Raw genomic sequence first — 25,658 nt, forward strand, 5'->3', positions numbered from 1 at the left:
GCCTATGCCGTCGCCGGCGACTCATGGCAGCCCAGATCCAAGTTGAGCTGTTGTTCAGCATCTTAGCTGTGGAGGGCAGTGTCACTGGCCCTCATGTGTGATATCAGAACTGGGGCCCTCTGGCGTCCCAAGCCAGCTTTTAACCAACATGCCACTCGGCTGGCCCTTAAAGTTAGTTTAGATAAAAGCTCCCCTTATGAATTCAGTGCTTAAAATGTTCAGCTATAATTAATTTTTATCAGTGGAAGTGGTGTGAACAGTATTTTTCTCCACTATATTACCATTATTAATTAATTTAAAACAATCTATTTAATTTCTTATATTGATGCAGACTTTCGAGAGAAAACAATGTGAGCAACATACCAATTTTATGCAACAGTTAGTCAGTAATCTCAAACACACATTTACCTGAGCTACTTCATCTCTAGAATTCCATTTAACGGACAGAAGCAATTTGGGTAGAATTTCAGGGATAGTTACACAGTAGTGTCTGTGTGGAAAAGACAAAACAAAATAAAAAATATTCTTGCATGTTATTCAAAAGGCCTAGATGTCTAAATTTTCAACTGTGCAATCTTTCAAGAGTTCCAAACACCTTTAAAACTTACCATTACTAGCCTTCCTTAAAATCAAAAGAAATCAGTGTTTAACACTATAGTTGTGTATATATGTACATATATACTTAGACACAGTTATAATGACAAGGAAGACAAAAAGAAAATCCAAATGGAAGACAGGTACTTAGAAAAAATTAGGAATTTATTTTATAACACTCTTTATAAAGCTCATTTTATTCACCCACTTATGTAACATGAAACACGAGAAGAGTAACCACTTCTACTGCCGTCAATGGACAGAATTATGAATTTGATGCAGAAATGCATTGCAACTGCTTTATTTAAATAAGCCAGTGTACCCTTACCAAGTAGTAGGATAATTCCTTCATGAGTAAAAATAAGGCATTACACTATTACTTTGAGGAAGTATAAGAAAAAAAAGAAAAATGGAGGGACGCCTAAAAATGGAAAAAGCTAGACCAACTAAAACACAGCTAAACTGATCTAAAACTACAGGATATTTTCCTGGAGCTTGAATTTTATGAAAAAACAAAAATGAAAATCAAATCCAAAAAAAATCAGGGATTTAGAATTTTTAAAAAGCCTTCAAAGTGCAAGGTTAGTACCAATGCAGCATGGTTTTCTAGAAATATTGATCTACATCCACAGCTTTAAAAAGGATAATGTTTATAATAAAAAGTCACATAAATTATGCTTTATTTACTTTAATAGGTATGGTAGAAACATGGCAAGATCAGCCAAAGTCTGTTCTTTTTTCTGTAACAGAAGAAAGAAACAGACTCTCCATCTTAACACTCACCTGTGGCTCCACAGAAAATCTTTCTCTTGCTCAGTGATTTCAGATAGAGGATCTCGGGTACAAATTGATCGGAGCTGTTCTTTATCATTTTCCCTTAATTCGTTGTCTCTAGCTAGTCTGTTACTCTGTAATATAAAACAATACCTAATGATTTCCTTTGCCAGGATTCATGAATGATCTACAGAAAAAGAAAATTGTCAATAACTTTACATTGCTTAACTGTTGTGAAATAGTTTACAATTCTCATTGCAAGACTATTTTCAGGGACAGGAAAGAATCAATGTAAGATGGTATTTGTGGAACAAATCCAATAACTTATTTGGTTAACATTACCACCAACCACAGAACTGTAACTGACAACGTTAGTCAGGGATCAGAGTTGACTGGGATACTAGGGGTAGTAGTGAATAATTTACTTCTCTTCCTGATGAGGCCCCCTCCTAGTGTTCTATTAACTAATCTGGTAATGTTTCCGGAATAAGAAATTGTAAAATAATAAAATAAAAATGTAAATTCTTTCATAATATTTGCCTGAATTCATTCTTATAATTACTCTGAGGCTTTCAAATTTAAAAAGTAAAAATAAATAAGGGGAAAAAGAAGAAACACCCCTATTAGTACACTGTACACTGAGTGTTTGGAAACTAAAATGAAAACACCCTAACTTTTGGTATCATTTCAAGATTCCAAGTAATGTATTTATTCCCTTTAAATACAGGTATATTAAATACATAGTAAACAATTATGAATGCATATTAATATATTATACCAAACATATATCCCTTAGAATGGGTTCACATATTCATAATTGCTAAAAATGAAATCAAACATCCATGCTACTTGGTTTTTACACATTTAAATATTGTTAATTTATCTAACAGCATAAAGAAATATTACTGGGACATATTCATTGAACAGATAGTTATTAAAACATGTGCTGTGTGCCTTGTCTTGTTTTTATTGCTCAGGACACAGAATACTAAAAGAACCTGTTCTCACAGAGCCTCCATTATAGTGGGAAATTAAATGAATATATAAGACAAGTATTAGAGAGTTGATATAAATACTCTGGGTGATGTCACAGAGAATGACTGAGTGGCTACTTTAGACTGGGTGTTTGGAAATGGCCTCTGAGAAGCTAATATTTAATTTGTGATCCAAATGATAAGATCCACACCAAGATCAGGAAGACTCCTGCACAGAGAGGGAACAATGGGAGTGCCCCAAAGAGAACGAGTTGGACGTGAAGGAGGAACAGGCAGAAGGCCGATGAGCCTGAAGCCAGTAGATGAGAGAGGAACGGCAGGAGGCCAGGTTCAGAGCATTAACATCTGCGATCAGGGTAAAAGGTTTGAATTTTATTTTATTTTATTTTATTTATTTTTTTTTAAAGATTTTTATTGGGGAATTGGGGGAATGGGAACAGTGCTGGGGAATTGGGGGAAGGGGAACAGACAAGTTGCTGTCGTCTTGTTCTTCAATCTAGTTGTGGAGGATGTTGCTTCACTGGCCCAAGTTGGCACCATCATTGTGCTCTTCTCTGGCGAGGCAGATCAGTCGCCGGCTTCTGGACGGCCGCTCACTGCGGCTGCTGGCCGCTCACGCTGGCTGCTGGCTACATACGGTAGCCCATGGCAACCCACTGCCACAGGGACTGCAGCCTACGCCATCGCTGGGCGACTCATGGCAGCCCAGCTCCAGGTTGAGCTGTTGTTCAGCATCTTAGCTGTAGAGGGCAGTGTCACTGGCCCTCATATGTGGGATCCGAACCGGGGCTCTCTGGCATCCCAAGCGAGTTCTTAACCATCGCGCCACTCGGCCGGCCCTGAATTTTATTTTTAATGAAAGCTATTTAAAGGATAAACATCGTGAATTGATTTATGTTTAATAAAGATTATTTTGGCTGCTCTGTGGAAGGGGGAGACCAGTTAGGAAGCTACTGCAATAGTCCAAGTAAGAGATAATACTTAACACTCATTTCACCAGGAAAAGTAGTCATTACTATTTTATTTATTTATTTATTTATTTATTTATTTATTTATTTATTTATTAGCTGAGCCATCCTGCCACCTGCTGGCAGCTCAGCGGCTGCTCAGCTCGGGTCGGGACTTGAACCACTGTTGCTCAGAGCTCAAACTCTTGAGCGGGCTCTTAACCAACTGAGCCACTCGGCTGGCCCTTAGTCATTACTATTTATCACTGGACTCTTACTACTTTAATATTTACTTATTTTTATTTGTTTATATTTTTAATATACAATAATTTAGAGAAGAATAAAGTGATGGTGAAAACAATTATGTTTGACATCTTAATAAGAATTTAAACACAGTAAAACCAAGTTTATAATCCAAAATGGGCAACATCCTTTGAATGCAACTAACTGCTTGCTCATCAACTGTTAGGCATGAGCCTGGAACATAACCATCTTGCAAATACTAATTCCAAATTTTAAGTACATATCTAATAAATTCTAGCTGGTCATCACTTCTGGTTTTTCTTCTAGTACTTGCATGTCAAAAACCAATACTTTTGAAAACTTTGATGGCTCATGATTTTGCTAGAGAAAATGACCATTTTCCTTGCCTCATAATTGCAAAACATTTCTATTTTTATACTTACAGATATCAATCAGAATAATCAATTCAAGGAATTTAAAAATTTCTACATCACCTTTGTCTTTCCACTCATCTTTGCATACACACCTGCCTGAAGCATTTATCCATTTAGAAAGTATATCATAAAAAATGGAAAGAATAAGACAAAAGATGTGTGGTCCAGGTTCTTATAAAAAAAATATTGTGTGATGAAGTCATTCCTGTTGAATGACTAACTGAATGTGAATATTGTATTTCCTTTTTGTCCTTGGAAATATATTGTTCACTTATCATTTCTTGAGTTTAAGAAAATTCATTTTGGTTATTGTCATCTGATATTTCACTTATATGATCAATTTCACTATTATCATTAAAGGCTAAAGTTGTGGTTCTCAACTAGGGTGATCTTGTCCCCTCTAACTCCCACGGACTTTGATACTGTATGGGGACATTTTGGTTGTTACAACTTGGGGTAGTGGTACTATTGGCATCTGGTGGGTAGAGACCAAGGATGCTGCTAAACTTCCTGTAATGCACAGGACAGTGTCTATTAACAAAGATTCATTTGGCCCAAGATGTCAAAGGTGTTGAGGTTGAGAAACTGCTTTAGAGTGATATTGTCTCTTTGCATCACATTCTAATTTGTCTAATAATTGTGAAATACTTCCTTCTGTCAATTTTCTTCTCTTTGTCATTATGAGTGGTAGGGGAAAATTCCTGAATTCTCAACAGTGTTCAATGAAAACCTAAAAAACAACAAAAACTACAAGATGGTATTTGCAGACTTCTTTATACCTCTGGAAAGATGGTGCAAGACAACAGGCAATGCAATAAGAAGACTGAAGGGTGATATAATAGTGATGATTTATTTCACTATTTTATCACCTTTCTAAGCTATTCTATCCTTCTATATCTTCATATTAGTCTTTTTTTAGCATAGTTGGAAATAAAATTCATAAATAATGATGAAATATGAAAACTAAGATCTTATAATGTACCTTAGATTTATAAAAGTTTTCAACAGACCCAATGTTAATTGAAAGATAGAATCAGTTTTAGTCTATTTAAAGATAAACAATTTTTCTTTGAAAGAAAAAATTTTTCTAGGAAGCAAAAAAGTCATAAAATATTAATCCTTACAGTTAGATTTGCTCAAAAAAGGAACTCAAAAGCTAAAATTGGCTCCAACATACCATGATAGTAAACTGAATTTAACAGCTGAAAGAATAAAATAGGAGATAAACGAGTTTTCAAGTGACTTTACTCTTGTAACTCAGTTAGTTTATAGATATAACTAATTAGACAGGGCTAAGGACATTTCATGGGAATGCTTACTAGTAGTTCAACCCCAATTTAAAAATTAAGGAATTCCTGTTTGGTTACAACAGAATGGTTAAGAGTAAGAGGCTCAATACTTTTTAAACAGTGACACTGGATAAGTTATTTAGACTCCTTAAGCCTGTTTCCTTACTGGTGAAATAAGGATTGTAATAGTATCTACCTTTATAGAGAGTGCTTTTAAGATTAAATGAGATAATACATGAACAGTGATTGGTATGGCTTTTGGTACACAGTAAGTACTTGATAAATGTTAGCAATTATTATCAAGGAATTAAACTTACAGAATAGTGACTACATTTTTCAAGAGAATCTCTTTTTAATGTCAAAAAAGTTAATTGTACTTTTAGTTATCTGATAGAATTCAGTAATGATTTTCAATTAATTTGTACTTATCAAAATACCTTTTACAAATCTGAAAGTACATAGGCAGGAAGGCTAAAGGTTATTATGATTATTAGTCAGTTTACAAAAGGTATTAGTAAACCCTTACTGATTACACAGCTGTAAACTAATAAAAGTTCCTAAGTACAAGATTGCTGGAGGCCCCTGGTGCTGCTCTTACTGCACCCAGGCATATATGAAACATGGTAGGCATATCTCAGGACCTCTTAGCCCCATATCCATTGGCTGGCCTATCTATAACCTACAGCTAGGCCAAAGAAAAAGTGATAAATTTGAAAACTGGGGAAAAAGAGACAACAAAAAACAAAAATATCCTCTTCTCTTAGCACTGACACCTTTGCCCTTGAAAAATAAGGGAGAATTAATGGTCCTTAAACCCACTTATATTGTGGTTGCAAAGTTGTGGCCAAGATCAGACAACTAGATCAATATTTAAATTCCACTTTCTATATACTCTTTTCTGCTTCCAAGCTCAATTAGCAACATATTTATACTTTGGTTCAACCTCAATGTTATAACCTCAGAGAGGTCTTTCCTGAACCCAATATATATTAGCCTTTTTCTCCCAACCCTCTGTTACTCATTCTTGGCACACTATTGTTTTTACCTTGTGGCACTTACCATGATTTATAATCTTATATTTCTTCTTTTACCAGTTTAATGTCTATTTTCACCATTAGACTGTATACTCAATGGAGGTCTTTTTAGGTTACAACTTTATGACATAGTACATATCATACATTAAATATATACATATCATACAATAAATTTTTTCTTTCCAAGAAAAAAGAAAATTTGTTTGTTTGTTTTTTGTAAAAGTCTGAAACTGATTCTATCTTTCAATTAACATTGGGTCTGTTGAAACTAAAAAAATATTTGTTAAATAAAGGCAGGCTAGAGCTCTGAGTAAACAAAGAAGAGGCAGAGCTACAGTAAGAATATTAGAATATACAGAATTTTATATTGCAATACTGTCCTAGAGCCTATAGTAGGTATGCCTGTGTAACTAAACACATGAAACCCTTTCCATACAGAGTATGTACCCAAATCCACTGATTATGATGGATACTTAAGAGAACTCAGTGATTTGCCTTACCAGTCCTGCATGGCAATAACTAAATCCTGCTTCTCGGGACACAGACCAATTGGCATGCTCTTCAATCACTGACATATCTGGAAACTTTACCACACTGCTGAACCAGTCAAACTCCAACTCTAAGCATGGAGTTTCCTAAGAGATGGAATAAAAGTTATTATATATATTTATTGTGCTTGATCGTCATAAAAAAAGAAAAAACTGTAATTTATGATAATAAAAAGCTTACTTTATTTGGATTTGATCCAGTAACACCAATAGGGTTCAGCAAATCTTCTAATCCATGAGGTACTGGCCAAAGATTCAAAGCCATTTTTCCAGATACTAGAGTATCTGTGTAATCAAACAAGTTTATATTTCCCCAGGCCAATGGACAGTGTTCCTTTAAAAACAAAAAAATAAAACACAGGAAAATGTTCATACTCCATGGATTAAATTATAGAATGCATTTCAAAACTCTTTTTTTTCCCAGGAAAGAGAGGCCAACAACTGCCTCTATAATAATGTCTATAACAAGTCGTATTAATTTTTTCAAAATGTAAGAACTTGCTTTCCTTTTTCCCATTTGAAATTACATGTATTTTCTTTAATTATTGATAGGAAACATGAATCAAAGCAAGCAAGACAGATACATGAATGTAATCACTTAACAGATCTTTGTAGTCACTTTGCATGTTTAAAAAATTGAATCAATATGACCTCAGGACATAATTATTCATCACAAATAAATTCTGGAAGCTCTCCCAAGGTATTCTTCTATAATACATTTAATTATTAAAAATTTTATGATGTTTTATTTATTTTAGATAAAGAAAAATAATATCCATTTCTTGACTAAAAACTCAATCAGCAGTATATTAGGAGTGTCTAGCGGTTAATATAATTGCTCCTTCTAAAATACTTTACCTCCTTAGCACCCTTTCGGCCTTTGACAGAACAAATGGAAAGGCAAAGTCGAGCGGCACGAGGAAGATCAGGAATGTATATGTCGTAATTCAGCCATTCATTCCACCTATGTGAAATTTTAAAGTAAAAAATAATTTACCAAGAAGGTTTTATCCAGAGTATGTAAATGACTCCTTACAAATCATCAAGAAAAAAATAAGTAAAATGAAAAACAGGTCAGAGATCGACTAGAACAGACATTTCACAAGAACATATCCCAATGGCCGATAAACATGAAAAAGTAGTCAACATCAGTTTATCCCCCAGAAAACGCAAAACAAAATATCATGGAGATATCAATACACAAGAGGCTGGCTAAAACTATAAAGACTGACAATACCAAGGGGTGGTAAGGATGTGTAGTAACAGGAAACCTCATATACTGCTAATGAAGGTGTAATTTATACAATCCATTTGGAAAGCATAATCTACTAAAACTGACCTATGACTCAGCTCCACCTCCAGATATAAGAAATTTGTGCATTTGTACACAGAATGTTAATAGAATTATTTGTACTATCCCCCAAACTGCAAACAATCTAAATACCCAATAGCAGAAACAGATAAACTGGAATACATTCATATAATGAAATACTACACAGCAATGGAAATGAACACCAGTTGCATCATGGATGAAATCTCACAAACATAATACTGTGTGAAAAAACACAGACACAAAAGAATATCTAGTCCTTTAGTCTATTTATGTAAAATTCAAAAACAGCCAAAACTAACCAACAGTGTTAGAAGTCAGGATGGTAGTTGCCTTTGGGAGGGGGCATATGGAGGGGCTTCTGGAATGCTAGTACATGTTCTGTTTCTTAATCAGGGTAGTGGCTATGTGAGTGTTCACTTTGTGATAACCCACTGAACTGTGCAATGATGATTTGTATACTTTTATGCATTTGTGCTATACTTCAGTTAAAAAATTAGCTTATAAAAAAGGCAAATAGAAAAGGGAAGCTAAACAAGGTAAAATAAAATTTCCTATTATGATTGCGATATTTAACTATATATGATATAGTTTTACTCAGAAGAACCCATTAACTTAAATAAGTCAGTATGTAAATAAAATAAAGGATATGTTAGCAGAAAGTATTTGAATTTTAGAGCTTCTTCACATGTACTAAAACTTGACACTTATAATAAGGTAAGAATAAAAAGTTACTACAAAAAGTGACAAAATTTTTTTCAAATTTTAATGATAAATTCTCTCCAATTTACTGAGTGTTACATGTGAAATTATGTCTATTTGGTGGATATATTTGTAAAGAGTCAAGTAAAATACATAGTTGTCTTATTTTTTTTAAACATTGTAGCAATGGCTAAGAGTGTGACTCAGAAGTCACACTACCCACAGTAGAATCTTGTTTCAACTATTTTACTACATGTGTGACCTTCACTTTGTCTGTTTTCTCATCTTTGAAATGGGACTAATAGTACCTACTCTTATAAAGTTGTGAAGATTAAATGAGTTAATACAAGTAAATTGATTAGAAGAATAATTGGTCCATGGTAAAAGTTCAAGTGCTAGATATTAATTTTGAAAACTTTTCAAATGGTTTCTTCACAATTCTATGTTTTGATTATAAATAAAACAAGACTTAATTAACAACAAAAATGGTACACAAATTCTATTTTTAATTAGCCAAACTAATGTATAAAACTTTATCGGTAAAATAAGTTCTATTTATTCTAGTATCTTTGCTTAAGTATGGAGGAAGAGAGAAAAAAAATATGATCCACTTATACAGAGAAGACTTACATTTAAAATGGGGGAATTTAGTACAAAGGAATTCTAAAGGAAAAAGAAACAATATATACAGGGAGAAGAAATACTGTGGGATTTGATAAATCCTTGGGTTTTTATTACTTCTAAATCTTTAGAATTGCTCATAGTTTAAGGGAAATATTCTACACACGTTCTGTGAGAGCTAGATCCAGTGAATGTAGCTGTTTACAGTATTATGCTAACCAAATAAAGCATGTTTCTTCTAAAGTACACACACACATACACACAAAAACATACACACACACACACACACACACATAATTAAGTTCTTTATTTTTAGGCAATGGTTTTATATACAGAAGGTGCCCCCCCAAAATGTATACACATTTTAAGAGAGGAAAAAACTATTAAAATTGTAATACTCAATATATACTGATAACAAAAGATGAATACAAGTTATGTGTATCCATATTTTTGGCACCCCCATATATATAGTCCAAACTGATTCTGATTTTGGGAGATAACTGGTAACATTTAAGAAGAAATCATAAAATAATTTATCTAGCATATAGGAATCACAGATTTGGAACAATTACTTAATCTCAGTGAGAACTTTTAAAATCTACTTTTCTGTCTTTCTAATAACTTCATTTTCTTTTATCACTAATTTTTTTTTTAAATAAATAAAAGTAAAAAAAATTTATTTAAATATTCATACCACCACCATAGGGATTTTACCTTTTGGACTAGAGAATTCTTGCAGAAAAGATAATCAAACATAAGTCCTTTGTAAATATGTCCTTCAATTTACTAAAATTTTGATTTTTAATCTTACAGAACTAAATAAATTTACCTTTTGTTTTCATAAAGCTAACTTACTTTTTGGTACTTAAAACAACGAGGATAAATCTACTCAATATTATTTTGGAGTCTTTGCTTAGGGCTCATTGAACTGCTTAGATTGCTGGTTTTATAATTTTCACAAAATTTGTAAACTTTTGGCCATTATTTACTCAAGTATTGTTCTGCTGTTCCTTGGACAACCACCCCACTTAACTTGTGACAGTCATGCAGTATGAGTGGTAAAGAAGCTTTTGTTGTTTTAACAAACATTTTAAAAGATCCTGGGGTTGTTTGTTGCCACAGCATAAGCTCTAACCTGAATGACGTACTTTCTGACCTACAAGTTCAGGTAACGTGAGGAACTATTTCTGTTCCTCCAGGTAGAGAAGGCTACCATCTCTTTGAACTTTACCTAGGTTCTAGAATGGTGGCCACCTCTAGCAACTTAATTACAAGATCAAAACGTTTTCTTGACTCTCCTAGAATTCAGTCTAAATTCATTATGAAATTTACTTCTGGAGGATTCACTAGTTCTAGTACTTGTCTATAACATACATCTTTAGTATCAATTTGGGGTCTCTTAAAATATTACTATTATATATTGAGGGCCAGACTCATACTCCCAAATGATTCTATACAGAAAGGCAGAGAAATGGTAGGATGGCAAGCTTTTAGATTATACTACCCTTTATTTTGTCATTACATCTAGGCAGTAATAATTTAAAATATTCCCAATAACCCCTCTTCCCCCTAAGAAACTTATTTATTCCCAAAGACTCTTTCTTTGAATGTTATATTAATCTATTCTTAGAAGTGATGTAAAGAAAACTGCCTCAGAGTCTGGCTCTGGAGTTGTTTGCCAACTCTCACTTCTTCTTAATATAAATGGAGGTAAGAAAAGAATAAAATGCTAGGTTTAGGAATCTAATATATGGTAATCATCAGTATAAAACTGTAACCATATTCCATTCTCTCCTTTATCCAATAGGAAGAGAGAATCAGAAAAATCCTACAGATAAAATTTTACAGACAATCAATAACCTGTGATTGATACCCATTTGACAGAACGTCCTTAAGTTCCCTATGTACATGTCTGGTGATTTATATGACTTGTAGAAAACTAATAATGTAAACTATACTACTTTTATTGCTTACATTGCTAAACACTAATATGACTTGTGGAGATATAAATCCATATACTTCCTTACCTGGGATTAGAACAAGGTACTCTTTGAGTGTTCACATTATCACATAAGGGTTCTCCTCCATGGTAGATACCTGTTCTAACATAGATCTAAGAAAAAAAAATAAAGTATTGTATACAAATATATACACACAGACATACACAATACATGCACACACACATACTAGATAGAACCAATATTAAACAATATCAAAAGAGTGTAACTGATATGAATAAGAGAATCCATTAGAAATTTCTATTCAAATGGAGCTTTTCAGTCCTCCTTTTCTTCACATATATAATAAGTTAATACTGATGCAGATTCTTTACCAAAATTTATTGCTGCTTTCAGGGGGACATCAGACTAATAAATATAAATATAGGCCCACAATTCCTTTAGGCCAGGTATGGAATTTAGAGTTACTCATATTTTAGAAAGATAAACTAAATATTACTTAATACTCTTAGCAGTTAGAACAACATTCCATAAAGATATTAATATTTCTGCAACAAAACACATGAATATTTATAGTAAGTGGGATAAATAAAGACTACCAAAAAAACCTCGCTTCAGGTAAGGTCAGGGTTTGCTGCCCAATGAATTCTGTGAAACTTGTGGTTTTAAGAGTTTAGAATTATAGATATTAGAACTATTGTAATACTAAAATTTGGGATTTTAGAATTACAGATAAAAGACAATAAACTGGAATAGCTGAGGTAGATGGGTGGTTTTCTAGCCATCAGAAAACACACTGCAGGTCAACAGATTATTATGCAATAGTTAAATAAAAAAGGTTTATATAAAATAATTTATATAAAATAAGCATCAACACATTACCTTGTCAATGTCTCGAATATTTACATTCACATAGGTTGCACAAAGAATTTTTATTCTGAGTGCACTATTTATAACCCAAAGGGATTTTGTAGATGTTTCTCCATTCATATATGGTGTAGCTGTGGAGATGCGTCTGGAATAAGATGGCATTGTGAAACAGTCCATTGGTAGTTGCGAGTAAAGGCTTTCTTTAGCCATCAGCATCAAATTGGGCAACCTCCCAAGCATTATACAGCTTCTTATATACTGTAAGAGATGAAGGAGGATGGGGGAAGCCATTTTTTATAAGGTTTTTCATTTTAAAAGCAACAAGGGTATTATCAGAGAATTTACATACTAATCTGTAAAAAATAAAGCATTATCGACCACATTTGTTAGTAGTTGCTATATTTAACATTTAAAATACTAACATTTGGGAGTTAGGTTACAGCATAGGATCAACCAAGCACCTCTTGGAATATAAATTGTATAAAAGAAAAAAAATAAGGTCAGCTTTTGACACTAGTTCTACCCTTAACTGGAAGCCTCTGCCCCACACCAAAAAAAATTAAAAACAAGGATCAGAGGATGCTCATTATGAAAACACTGCACTTGTTAAGGGAAAAGCAACATCGTTTAGTAAACTTCCATCATTCAATCTATTAAGTCATACTGATGTCCAAGCCAGGGTTGCTGCTCTCTTGCTCTTCTGTCCCAACACTTCTTGAAAATATTTGTTTTGTTAAAATATAAAACAAACAAAAAAAAACACAGAGGAGACTGATAAAATTATGGGACATAGTAAAAAAGAAAAAAAACTACATTGGTCTGAACCTTGAAATGGTCGTTAGGATAGAAATTTTTAATATAAATGCTATTATATACATATTGTAATAGCCTATTCTCTTATCCACAAGCCCCACTTAGACTGTAAGCAGCCTGAGGGCCAGAACCATGTCTTGCTTGGTATTATAAATCAGTACTTAGCATAAGCTTGGTACAAATATGAGGTGTGATAAAAAAATACAGTGAATATTTAAATTAAAAAAAATTCATTACAGTAAGAAAGAATATTGCCATTAATCCCCTTCAAAATACTCGCCCTTGCTTCAAACACACTTACCCCATTGTTCTTGCCACTTTCTGAAGCAGTTCTGGAAGTCCTCTTTCATGAGTGTCTTTAGTTGTGCTGTCCTGGCTGCCTCGATGTCTTGAATTGATTCAAAACATTTGTCTTTTATGATCAGTTTAACTTTGCAGAAGAGCCAGAAGTCGCTCAGTGCCAGATCCGGTGAGTAAGATGGGTGAGGACACACCATAATGTTTTTGACAAAATTGCCGTACCAGAAGTGATGTGTGATATGGAGCCTTTCTGTTGTGATAAAAAAATATATGGTGTCCAACTGCATGCGAGAGCAACCTGGAGAGACTTTGACAGCCCAGGTCAGCATAATACCTGCAGCTGCCACTCGCCTTTCCTATATCCTCTCAGGAAAAAAAAAAAAAAGTGAATGTTGCTGCCAAGTGCCATCCAACAGAAAGGCAGGGATCTTCAATATGAGAAGCGATGCATCGAACCTTAGTAACAGTGTGTGACAAGTTTCAACTTGTTTGGTGCAGTCAGTCGGGTGTGAGCTACGGTTAAGAGAAGGCGTGTTTTAAAGTGTGCCGTAAATCATCCTCCATCATGACAACGCTCCATGTCACACATCGCTTCTGGTATACGGCAATTTCTGTCAAAAATATCATGGTGTGTCCTCATCCACCTTATTCACTGGTTCTGGCTCCCTGAGGCTTCTGGCTCTTGCTCAAAGTAAAAGTGATTCAGGACATCGAAGCAGCCATGACAGCACAACTAAAGATATTGATGAACGAGGTCTTCAAGAACTGCTGTAGAAAGTGCCAAGAATGATGAGATAAGGGTGTTTGAAGTGAGGGGGAGTATTTTGAGGAAGATTAATGGCAATGTGTCTTTTACTGTTACAACTTTTTTTTATTTAAACATTCACCATATTGTTTGATGGCACCTCATATAGCTGCTTCTTATATTTATTTAATGAATAAAAATAGTAGAGTAGTATTAATAGTGTATCTTAATTAACAGTAAATCATGAATTTTTAAAAATATTTAATTACTGCTCATGTCACTGCTTGGGAAGAGATAAAAATCATGAAATACCCCATATTTTGCAGTTAGTGTAACTGCCAACATGTTTTTATGTTGTTTTTTATTTTTTGACAAGAAACACATTTACTTTATTGCTTACATTGCATATTCAAATAAATACAATAAAACCTTTTAAAAAAATGACAAGTACATGAAAAGCCTTCTGTGCAAATTCCATATTATTATAAAATTCCTATTGGCTAATAAAAGTACAGTAAAACCTTGGATTGCTAGTAATGTGGTTTCCAAGTGTTTCGCAAGATGAGCAAACATTTCTAATATATTTTAACGTGGTAAACAAGTGATGCCTTGCAATATGAGTAGTTTGTTTCCAGAACAAATTATGCTCGCAAACGAAGGTATTACTGTATTTCCATTATATATACAGAACTGGTGCTATGTAGAAAAGCACATGTTGCATCTTTTGCATGCAGAATACCTGAAACATTACTATTGTATATCTTATCTCACGACACAATTAGTAACCAAATCAAATATCTATATCTGAGTAATTATATAATTATTGTTATAATTGCAAAAATGTTAATAAGCTTATCCACATATGTAGCAGGGTCCCCAAATATTAGTAATATACAATTTAAAGGAAGAATAGCATCTGTTCTTCCAAATTAAATTCTCTAATCTCTCAAATTACATATAGTATTAAAATAAACTTATGAATGCTATTTAGTAATATTAATTATGTTTCAAAAAACATGTCCTAAAAATATATACTAGTCCCCAATGTAATTACTTTTTAAATTTAATTGATATATTTGAAGCTTGTCACTCACCTTATACTGACTCAGAGGATATTTTTCTAGGAAGTATTCATCACATCCACATACTTTTAAAATATACTTGCCCTGATATTCTAAAACACAAAGTTTTAGTTGTTCAGATGACAGCAACATACTTCGAGTTTTTTTCCTGATTGCTTCAGCAATTACTTGTTCTGGCACACAGTCATGATTGATTTTCAGAGTATACTTCTGCTTGTCATTATTTGGAGAAACTATTACCCAAATCACCACTATTATTTGCCCTATAACAGGAAAACATTATTAGGTGCAATCACCATATATATTTCATTTTTCAAGAGACAAATTTCAGAAAGTATGTACTACCATTACTCTAACCATAATTCAAAATGACTTCAACTAATTAAATACTGGTAAATCTTCAAATCTAATATGGCCACCAGATCATGCCCAAATCTCATGTTTTATGGCAAGCACAAAGAACTGTGATGAGTCAGTTCCAAATACCTGAGACCAAGCTAATTTCCATTCTAAACTGTATGGCATACTTCATGGATACAACTCCTGTGAAGAGTGACTCATGATGGTACCAAAGGTTCGAGTACTAAAAGTGGTCGAGTTTTTGGTAACTATGAGAAAGAATCATGGAGACTGAAAGAAAGATGCTGAATCAGAATGAGAGAAAAGATGGAGAAGGAAGGGAAGGAAGATGGATTTTCTAATTTTTTCCTTTTAGGATCAATTAAGCCAAGGGACATACACACAAAAAGGTTATAACCATGTCAGAGTGGTCTGGGTGTTCACAGTACAATTCTTCCAACTTTCTTATATGTTGGAAATTTTTCATAAAGCATGTTGGGGAAAAATGAAAAGGGTGTTCCATTTTTTAAAATATGCTAAAGTAGAAAGGAATTTCAAATGAAGATGTTATGTTATATTGCATTAAACTACTTTCAATAATATGGGTGAAAGAGTAATAAGTTATTCTATTAACAGATTTTTATATTTAAAAGAGTGTGAGTTAACCTATTCGATAACTTCAAATTAAAACCTTTACTTTGTTATCTTGAAAAATACAGATATTATCTGATATAAAATTTTCATTTCCAAAACAATACAATTGATATATTTTCATGTTCACTTAATTCTAGAAATTGATATTAAGTGTTGAAAGTCAACCTACTTATCATCATTTATTATGATCAGAATTACTGCATTTAACATTAAGATTAAAACATTTATTTTTTCTTTGTGATATGATATATGATAAAAAATAAGAACACTGCGTAAAGTTTTTCCAAAATTTCATAAAATGTTTCTATTTATTCTTGTTTTTATTTGTAAAAACGATAATCTGGTGTAATTCCATAATAAAAAATTTCAAACTCAAAATTCTTTAGTTTTATTCTGAGATAAACAATTAACCAAGGGATCAGCATCATATGCACACAATTAATCAATCAATAAATATTTATTATACACAGGTTGTGTACTTGGCACTAAACTATATCTTGTCAGTATAAGCAGTACCTGACTTTAAGATGCTTATCATCTAACTGGGATAAAAAGACTACAAAAATATAGGCACGGATAGAAGTTTACAGTACAGTGACAAACTATGGTAGATTGACAGTTTCTTACCTTTATCTAATTTATTATATATGTGCTTTGGCAGTTCTGGTGAAGATTCTACATTTGGAGGATAGACATACATTGCTCTACTATGAGGTGAATTAAGATCCCTAAGATCCACAGCTTCTTTACAAACATTCAGAATATTTCTTCGGAAGTCCTGTACTTCTGGGTCTTTAACCATATCAAATTCACACACTGGCATGCCGATAGCAAAGCCTTAAAAAATTATATAAAGAATATAACATTCTATTAAATACACAGTATGAACATGTTTCTTATAAATAGGGAACTTGGTAGTTTTGGAAGGTCACAATAGAATAAAGAAGTTTCTCTGGGTTGAAAAAAATTTTGATGAACACATATAGTAAGGATTGACAGGACTCAAATATTTTTAATATATAAAATACATTTAGCAATTTGGAGCAAAGGCAGCAAGCATTATCCATGTCAATTATTTTTTAAAGAATGGTAAAACCAAACTGGGATATAATAAATCTAGGTCAATGCTACAAATGATGCTTCTTAAAGAAAACTTTATAAAATAATATGAAGGTGTTAAAAATAGTTCCTTAGCCCAACGGGGAAAAAATACTTAAGATTTATAATGCTTTTTATTTCAAAATCTATTTATTTAAGATTACAAAGGTAATTAACTGGTTCAGAAGGAAATCTTTTGGTAATGATAAAACAGTTAAGTTTCACAGTAATTTGCATTTAGAACAGGATGACAATGCCATTTAGTCAAAAATTATATCATACCAATTTCTCGATTGAGGATCTTTTCTTCACGGTTGCCTACTGGCTCAATTACTTTTAAAAAAGGTTGAAAGAGCCGCAGGTCACAAAGTCGTCTTGTTTCATCAAAAAATTCTTCCCTTTCTGCTTCTTGAGTAACACTTACGAAAATGTAAGAAGATTCATCTTGAAGAAGTTGATGGAGAGGGTATTTTCTTGCTTCTTTAAATAGTTCATGCTTTATCGTTATTAACGTAGCCTCACGGAGGCATTCTAAAGTCACTATCATTCCATTTGGTAGTAAACATTCTACTAGGATTCTTGGGGGCATCAAGTGGATGCCCCACAGTTCACCTGATGATGGTCTTGGAGGCATTGTTCTGATCCTTTACAAGTTTTACATAAGAAACTACTTCAAGGAATTAGATGTGTGACTGTTCCAAAGCAGAAATCTAAATCAAAGAAGGAAAACATACGTTAAAAGAGAAACAACTATAGAAGAATACATTTATAGCATTATTAGATATAAAAATTCATTTTTTGTAGTTTGAATTAAGTAGGGTAAGTAATAATAATGCATCTTAAATATTGTGATAGAGACTGTTGCTTCAAATTAGGCTGAAAGAATTGATTGCAAAGCAGAAAGTAGAAAAATCACTTGTATTTAATTATACTTAATAGTCAGTTAATAAAAAAACATTTTATTTGAGTCGATTTTTAAAAAGTCAGGTCTTAACAAGACAGAGCTGAAGATATGGGAAGAATGAACTAAGTTATAATTGAAACCCAAATTTCCATCACATATCAGCTCTACCATTCTCTTCTATTTGGGCAGGAAAGGATCTTTTAGATCATGGGTCAGCTGTTCTCATTTTAAAGATGAGAAAAGTAAAGGCTAGAGGGGTCAAGTCTTTTTCTTTTGCACCCCTACCTCCACCTGTGGTAATGAGAAATTACATGGCTTGGTCATTTTTTCTTTCTTACATCAATCTTTGTAATTTCCTTTTTTTGTACTGATTATTATCTAAATGATATCTTAGATCATTCTGCCTTTAAACTATAATTTAGGTATATGTTCATTATAATATAAAGTGTCATTAATACATTTTCCTTGAGATATGATGATAAATTTGCAGTGATCTATCCACTTTATCAAATAACCCTGTCCTAATACTTCTGATGGAAATGAATTGATCTACACACAGGTTAGACCCATTGACTCTCTTTGTCAGTACAATGTTCCAACCAAATGTGTTAAGCACTTGTAATAGTTAAAAAATATTAATTATTATTAGGATTTGAAGCCCTCATTTTTTAGATATCAATAATCTTAGGGGTTCTTTTGGAAGAAAGTGTCAAAATCCACAAAGCACAAGTTTATTTTTTGCTGTTTATGTTTTTCTTTTATTCAGTAAGGTAAACTGTAAAGGTATAAAAAAGGTAAAGTGAGAGACAGTAAGAAAATAAAAAAAGGAAAAAAAGTTAAGCTAGAGAAACGAATCAAAAGGCCCAGATAACTTACTATATTCGATTACTCAGGCACTGTGGACGACAACTACACATGACACTTTGTTTATTCACTAAAAATGTACTGGCGCTGGCTGGGGCCCTATTAGGTGCTGGGAATCTGATGATGACTAAGACACATGGCTCTTGCCCTCACAAGACAACGTCAAGAGTGTGAAGATTATGTGTATGCTGGGTACGGGGTAATTAAGTTCACAGGTACAAAACAGAAAAAAATGCTCTCATAGAGAAGGACTAGGTGCTATAAAAGCCCAGAGTTGTCACCTCACTCAATGGGAGTTAGAGTGGGAAGGTTTCCACATGAGGTAACACACTCATATACACTGATGTTTTAAAGGATAAGCAGGAGCTGAACAAACACAGTAAGATGTGAGGAGCATGAGGCATCTAATGCAGAAACCTGCCATCTCTAACTCCTCTATGTCATAGCCATCAACATCTAATCCATCAACAAAGTTTGTTTTAATTCTAGCTCCTGAATACGTCTACACTCCTTCACTATCACTCTTAGTACCTTGGGTCAGACGGCTACTATTTCTTGTCTGGACCACCGCAAAGGCCTAAACGGTCTCCCTCACTTAGGTTTGCCTCCTACAATCCGTCTTTCAACTCACAGCCAGTGTGACTTAGAGCAAGAGGGCCTGCTCTGAGCAGACAGATCTGCTGTACCAATTCTCAGCTGCAAACAAGTGTTTATGGTATGTTGCAGAGTATTAACATATGAAAGGGTTGAGAAGTAGAAACAGCAGAAATTTCAAGCCCCCCCCCCACCTCTGGAGATATAGAAATCAATTGGAAGACAACAAAGAATATAAAATTATTTTTTAATAGTTGAAAATATTTTTCTTCAAATTTACAAAAGATACCAACTGAAGTTATAGGATTTAAATATAATTATTCTACTTCTTACAATTTTAAAAGAAAATTAATTGGCTAGTAAAAAGACCAGATGGATCAATCTGTGTGCATAATTATAGAAGTGATTTAAGCTAAGCTTTTTAAAACATAGAAAAGAATTTGAGGAATGCAAGGGAAAATGCCAAATGACTACTTTTAAATGATCTGCCTGCATAAAAAAGTTCAAATAAAACCAAACCAAACCACAAGCCACACCAAAATAGCAGCTGTGTTTATAGTTTCCTTTGCTGAATGGCATTACCAGGTCTGTTATGGAATCACGGGGCAACTATTTTATATAATAAATAACAACCCCCGAGTCTCATATGTTCCCTAAGAATTAGCAAAAGAGAAGCCTAATACAGTAGACAGGCCATTGATTCTAATCTTTATTCTACTACAGTATATTTATGGGCAATTAACAACTATGAAATACTCAAGAGGCACGCTTCTCGTAAGAGTGAATGTGCTCATGGCCATACAACACTTGGAGGTCCCGGAGGGCAGGCACTGGTTGCCATTACGGTAGTAGCATAGAGAAGAGACAGGATCTAACTTTCTCACCTGTCTTTTTATGCCAGGCCTTATTCTGTACAAATCGTTACCTCAGAGCTCACGTGAGCAGAAGTGTAGAGAAGGTGAATGGAGCTAGCATTTCCTATTTATTGTAGTATATATGAGGCACTTAGGAAGGCAATGACCCTTTTGGGGAAGGTACTACCATTTCACATGAGAAAAACGCGGGTAACAGAGGTGAAGTTATTCACCACCAGTAAATGTTAGAGATAGATTCTGAGCCCAGGTCTAGGTGATTTCAAAGTGCACACTGCTATTTGGGCTTCAGTTATGACCAGGTAATATTCATTGGTGGTAAATAAGAGATTGGGCTCTAAAGTTACACTGGATTCAAATTCTGGCTGCTTTAATTAATTAGTTGTGTGGCCTTGAGAAGTTTAATTCATCTCACTGAACCTCATTTTCCGCCTCATTTGTTAAATTGGGATAATGGTATATACTTCATCTGATTGTTGTATTAGATGAGGTAATATATGAAAAACAAGTAAGTAAAGAGATTTGCACACAGTAAACACTCAATAAATGTTAAATTTTACTATTAATAAACCTGAAAAGTATACCCACATTATCTTTTCAAGCTATTACGAATTATCCAGGACTGGCACCAGGCAGGGATGGGAAAAAGGGGGTTAGGTTCTTTTACTGATAGAGGCAAATAAATAAGGAGCTTTATAAAGCATTGCCAACTTCCTAGATCTGAAACTTGAAGGGAGCATTGGTAGGTAACGCAAGGCTCACAGACAAGGTTGGAATTGTAGTGAGTGGCTCAGGTGCTGGTATTTTTGTAGCTGCTTCTACCGTGTTTCCCCGAAAATAAGACGTAGCCAGAGAAGAAGCCCTAGCATGATTCCTCCAGAATATGGAGGGCACGCACCCCTCACATGAGGGTTTTATGACCTGTTTCAGGGAGAAGGGTGCCTTTTCCACAAACTCCTTCAGCTTAAAATATTCAGTATGCCAAGGTGCCATATTTTGGCACCTAAAATCATGCTACGGTTTATTTTCCAACTAGGTCTTATTTTCGGGGATACAGGGTAGTTCCCCAGACTCCTAATATTCCTATGTAAATGGCACTCCTATCTACAGCTTAGGAGTGAGGAATCCCTTGCCAGTCCCTCCACCCCCATTCTGGAGAAATATCTGCTTGTGCTGGGCTCTAAGCTAAATATGCTAAGAAAACAAAGGTAAACAAGATGCTTTCCCTTTGGTTGTTGAGGGATTCACAGTTTATTGGGAATGACAAGACAGGAACAACTTGAACAATGGAAAATTGTTATAAGACAAAATAAGAACTTTGGAAAAGTCACAAGAAATCTCCAACTGCCTCAGGAGGTTAGGGAAGGCATCAGAAGGGTAAAATTTAAGTAGGTATCATAGATCAGTAGGGAGAAGGGGTGGCTTCAACACGGGGAGCTAGATGAGCGTATTTTAGATTGCCACAAGCGTCTGTGTGCAAAGTCACAGACCATGAAAGAATGCAGCCAGTTACCAGCAACACACGTTGTTTTTATTACTTCAGTCTGACGTGCATGGGAATTGGCAGGGTGCGTGACAAGGAAAGCGAGGGAGAGGTAGGCTGGGGCCACGAGGATGAGCAGACTCCACGTGAAGAAGTTTCAATTTTACGTTGTATACTATAAGTAAAAGGGAGTCTCTAAACAATTTTGAGCAAAACATGACATGACACATTTTCATGATTTTTTAACTCCGATTTCTTTAAAACGTTGCTTTTCAAATATAGGACATAATCAAATAAACATTAAACCAAGGTATCTTCTCAATTCCTTGAATTTGGAGAAAAACCCCTTAATAAATTAGAGTATATAACATTTTAAGTAAAGGGGCCTTTACACTATAGAAAATTAAAAGTTGATAAAGAAGGTGGAATTATCCAAACTTAAGTGAAAAACCTATTTACAAAGGAAAATAACTTATTTGAAAAATAAAAATCACTATAAAATATTTAAAATACAAATCTGCACTTCGGAGATTTGAGGTCACAAAAATCTAGCTGCTAAAAATAAAACACTTTAAGAGTCAAGGAACTACTCTATTGGGCCTTTGAGTTCAGAAAGCCAGAATCTGTCATATGCTGACAAATCACAAATATTCAGAACTCCTAGGAAATAAATTGGTTTTGCTTATCCTAAATTTTTATATATCTACTGATAAGCTATTTCAATGGGGCAATCCCGTTTTCTTCAGAGTATATTTAATTCACAATTTACACATTTCTTAAGAGAGTTACGGTCTGCATTATAAAACCGATTACTATGTTATACTAAACACAATATAGCAAAGCTCTTCTGCATTATTGAAGAGTCTGAGGGTATTTTTGGCCCTAAAACAAATGGCCCCAGGTTGGAGATGGTGCTTCTTAAAAATACACCCATCCCTTTGTTTTCTAGCAGCCAATGGTCATTCTCAGCAGTGGCCAGCCTGCCTGGTGACAGCAGCCTCCTCTTCTATTTTTCATTTCCAGTCAGCATCAACACCAACCACCATTTTGTACACAAAAGGCCAATAGGCCAAATAACGATATGAGAACCTCTCCTGTACAAGTTTAGAAGCACAAAGTATACAAACACCTTAATGATCAGAGATTTTTGTTTACTTCCTTGTTCTGATATTAAAATTACTGTTTGGGCAAGAGGCACTGCAAGTCTTCCGGTTCTCAGGAGGCCTGAATCTGCATTTATTTCTTGGTAAGAGCTGGGTCTGCATTAGCAGTCCAGGTAGAGTAGGTAGTATCGCTCAGCAGGAGTCAAGACACCTCTAAGGACAAAATAAGAGCAGAAACGAACAGTAGAAAATAGCCTCAGACTCTCCATAGTCACTTGACTTTTATAGCAGAAGGTTTCTTAATTCATTGGGCAGTTCAATATGTTGAGCATTTGATGTGCATTCATTCTTTCAGTATAAGAAGATAATGCCATTTTGACAATCTGTTCTTTAACTCCTAAATTGAAAGCCTTTCTTCACTTAGAATGGTTTTTCCAGGTTTTATTATCTAAGGCAAGGGTTGTGAAACTGTGGCCCATTGAAATTCACTGTGGCCCATGGGGCAAATCCAGCTCACTACCTGCTTTTGAAAATAAAGTTTGACTGGAACACAGCCAATAAACTGTGTTTACATATTGTCAGTGATGCTTTTGTACTCTAACAGCAGAGCTGAGCAGGTGATATATAGAGACCATGTGGCTTGTAAAGCCTAAAATATTTACTTTCTGGCCTGTTACAGAAAAGTTTGCTGACCTCTGATAAGGTATCAGAATTCCATGATATAAACTGGAAAATTTTCTAAGTGAACATTGGATAATAAGTAATTCCCCAACCCTGACTTTGTAACTACAGTCCTACACTTTCAATTTAAGTCCTTGGGGGGAGGGGGGGAGGAAGCATTAATTTTAAGCCAGTGAAGTTAAAAATCTTAAAATAGGAAAGTTTCTCAGAAGTCACTTAATTGGATATTTTCACTGTTGGGAGCTCATTACCTGATATAAAAATTTTGGTGGAGTACTTCTAAAGTTATCCCTAAAGGTTGTTATTCCTAAATGTCTTTGTTCCATCAGTTCTGTCTGCCTTCTCTTATCTTTCCACATACTTTGACAGGTGTTCAAATTTTCCCTAGGTCTTTTTAGCCCCAATTCCCTTCTCTATAATTAAAGTGAGATAGTTTATTATCACCTTCTTTGCCATCATTGGATGTGTTCTTTTGCTAATATTCATCTCAAATGTGACAACCAAAATCTAGTACAATACTCTAGAGCAGTGGTTCTCAACCTGTGGGTCGCGACCCCTTTGGGGGTCGAACGACCCTTTCACAGGGGTCGCCTAAGTATATTACGATTCATAACAGTAGCAAAATTACAGTTATAGAGTAGCAACAAAAATAATTTTATGGTTGGGGGTCACCGCAACATGAGGAACTGTATTAAGGGGTCACGGCATTAGGAAGGTTGAGAACCGCTGCTCTAGAGTCATTATCACCAAGGGAGAGGTACAGAAAACTATTTCTTGACTGTGGATTATATCTCTATAAACACAGCCTAAGACCACAGAGACTTTTGCAGAATTTATTACTTTAAAATATACATAAAGTATATTTTAGATCTTTTAAATTCAGGTTTCAATTTCAGAAGTGTATTATTTTTAAAAGTTATTTGTTTTTAAAATATCATATCTGCATCAAAAATCATTAAAAATAAGAAAGCTATATTGAAGTGTACACTTGCAAATTTAGGGGCTATCTATACTAACTATTGGCAGCTTAATCATCTCAAACAGCTACAATTTGCTAAAATAAGCACCTTGTATTTTCTAGATACCCATGTTCCATAAATAGAGAAGCTACATAAATGTTTGTTGAGTGACCAAAGGTTTTACAAATACTTACATTTTATCTAACTGATACATGTAACAGATATCATCAGGTTTAACTGATACATTTACAAATATGTATATTTAGATACATGTTGACAACGTATTTTCCACCCTCATTTTCAGACAGGTCAACAGGAAAACATTACATGTAGTTTTGTGGCTAACTCAGTTGCATCTCTTTATTTGCTCATTAACTAGAAAATAAGTTTTCCTGATTTATTTTTGTGTGTGTGTGGCTCCCCAGTGCCAACTAAACACTTTTAATTTTTTTTATAAGGCTTTTTATAATTTGTCCCCACACAAACTATACAATCTTGTCTTCTAAATCCTCCCGCTCAAAGAAAACTTCAGTTTCTCCCACTTAAAAACCCTTCTCACTCCTTTCAACTTATCTAAATCTTGCCGTGTCTTCCAGTTTAATTTCTGTATCATCCAACATAAGACTTTCTCGAGAACCATAGCCCAAAGGGTGCCTTTTCCACAAACTCCTTCAGCTTAAAATATTCAGTATGCCAAGGTGCCATATTTTGGCACCTAAAATCATGCTAGGGCTTATTTTCCAACTAGGTCTTATTTTCGGGGATACAGGGTAGTTCCCCAGACTCCTAATATTCCTATGTAAATGGCACTCCTATCTACAGCTTAGG

General features: G+C 34.2%; 1 protein-coding gene across 2 annotated transcripts in view; it reads right to left on the bottom strand.

The window, feature by feature from the left end:
• PIK3CA (phosphatidylinositol-4,5-bisphosphate 3-kinase catalytic subunit alpha) overlaps positions 1 to 25,658 on the bottom strand; it is a 74,341-nt gene that overhangs the window by 11,986 nt on the left and 36,697 nt on the right. For both annotated transcript variants that reach the window (XM_019626074.1, XM_019626075.1), the window contains exons 2-11: positions 17,653 to 18,080; positions 16,900 to 17,109; positions 15,292 to 15,542; positions 12,352 to 12,597; positions 11,539 to 11,624; positions 7,717 to 7,822; positions 7,040 to 7,192; positions 6,811 to 6,945; positions 1,378 to 1,502; positions 409 to 490 (exon numbers count right to left, since the gene is read on the bottom strand). In XM_019626074.1, coding sequence (XP_019481619.1) covers positions 409 to 490; positions 1,378 to 1,502; positions 6,811 to 6,945; positions 7,040 to 7,192; positions 7,717 to 7,822; positions 11,539 to 11,624; positions 12,352 to 12,597; positions 15,292 to 15,542; positions 16,900 to 17,109; positions 17,653 to 18,004 — 1,746 coding nt within the window. In that variant the 5' untranslated portion in view covers positions 18,005 to 18,080. The remainder of the gene's footprint in view (positions 1 to 408; positions 491 to 1,377; positions 1,503 to 6,810; positions 6,946 to 7,039; positions 7,193 to 7,716; positions 7,823 to 11,538; positions 11,625 to 12,351; positions 12,598 to 15,291; positions 15,543 to 16,899; positions 17,110 to 17,652; positions 18,081 to 25,658) is intronic.

This window comes from Hipposideros armiger, unplaced genomic scaffold (genome assembly GCF_001890085.2).
Source record: "Hipposideros armiger isolate ML-2016 unplaced genomic scaffold, ASM189008v1 scaffold_656, whole genome shotgun sequence".
NCBI classification, from domain to species: Eukaryota; Metazoa; Chordata; class Mammalia; order Chiroptera; family Hipposideridae; genus Hipposideros; species Hipposideros armiger.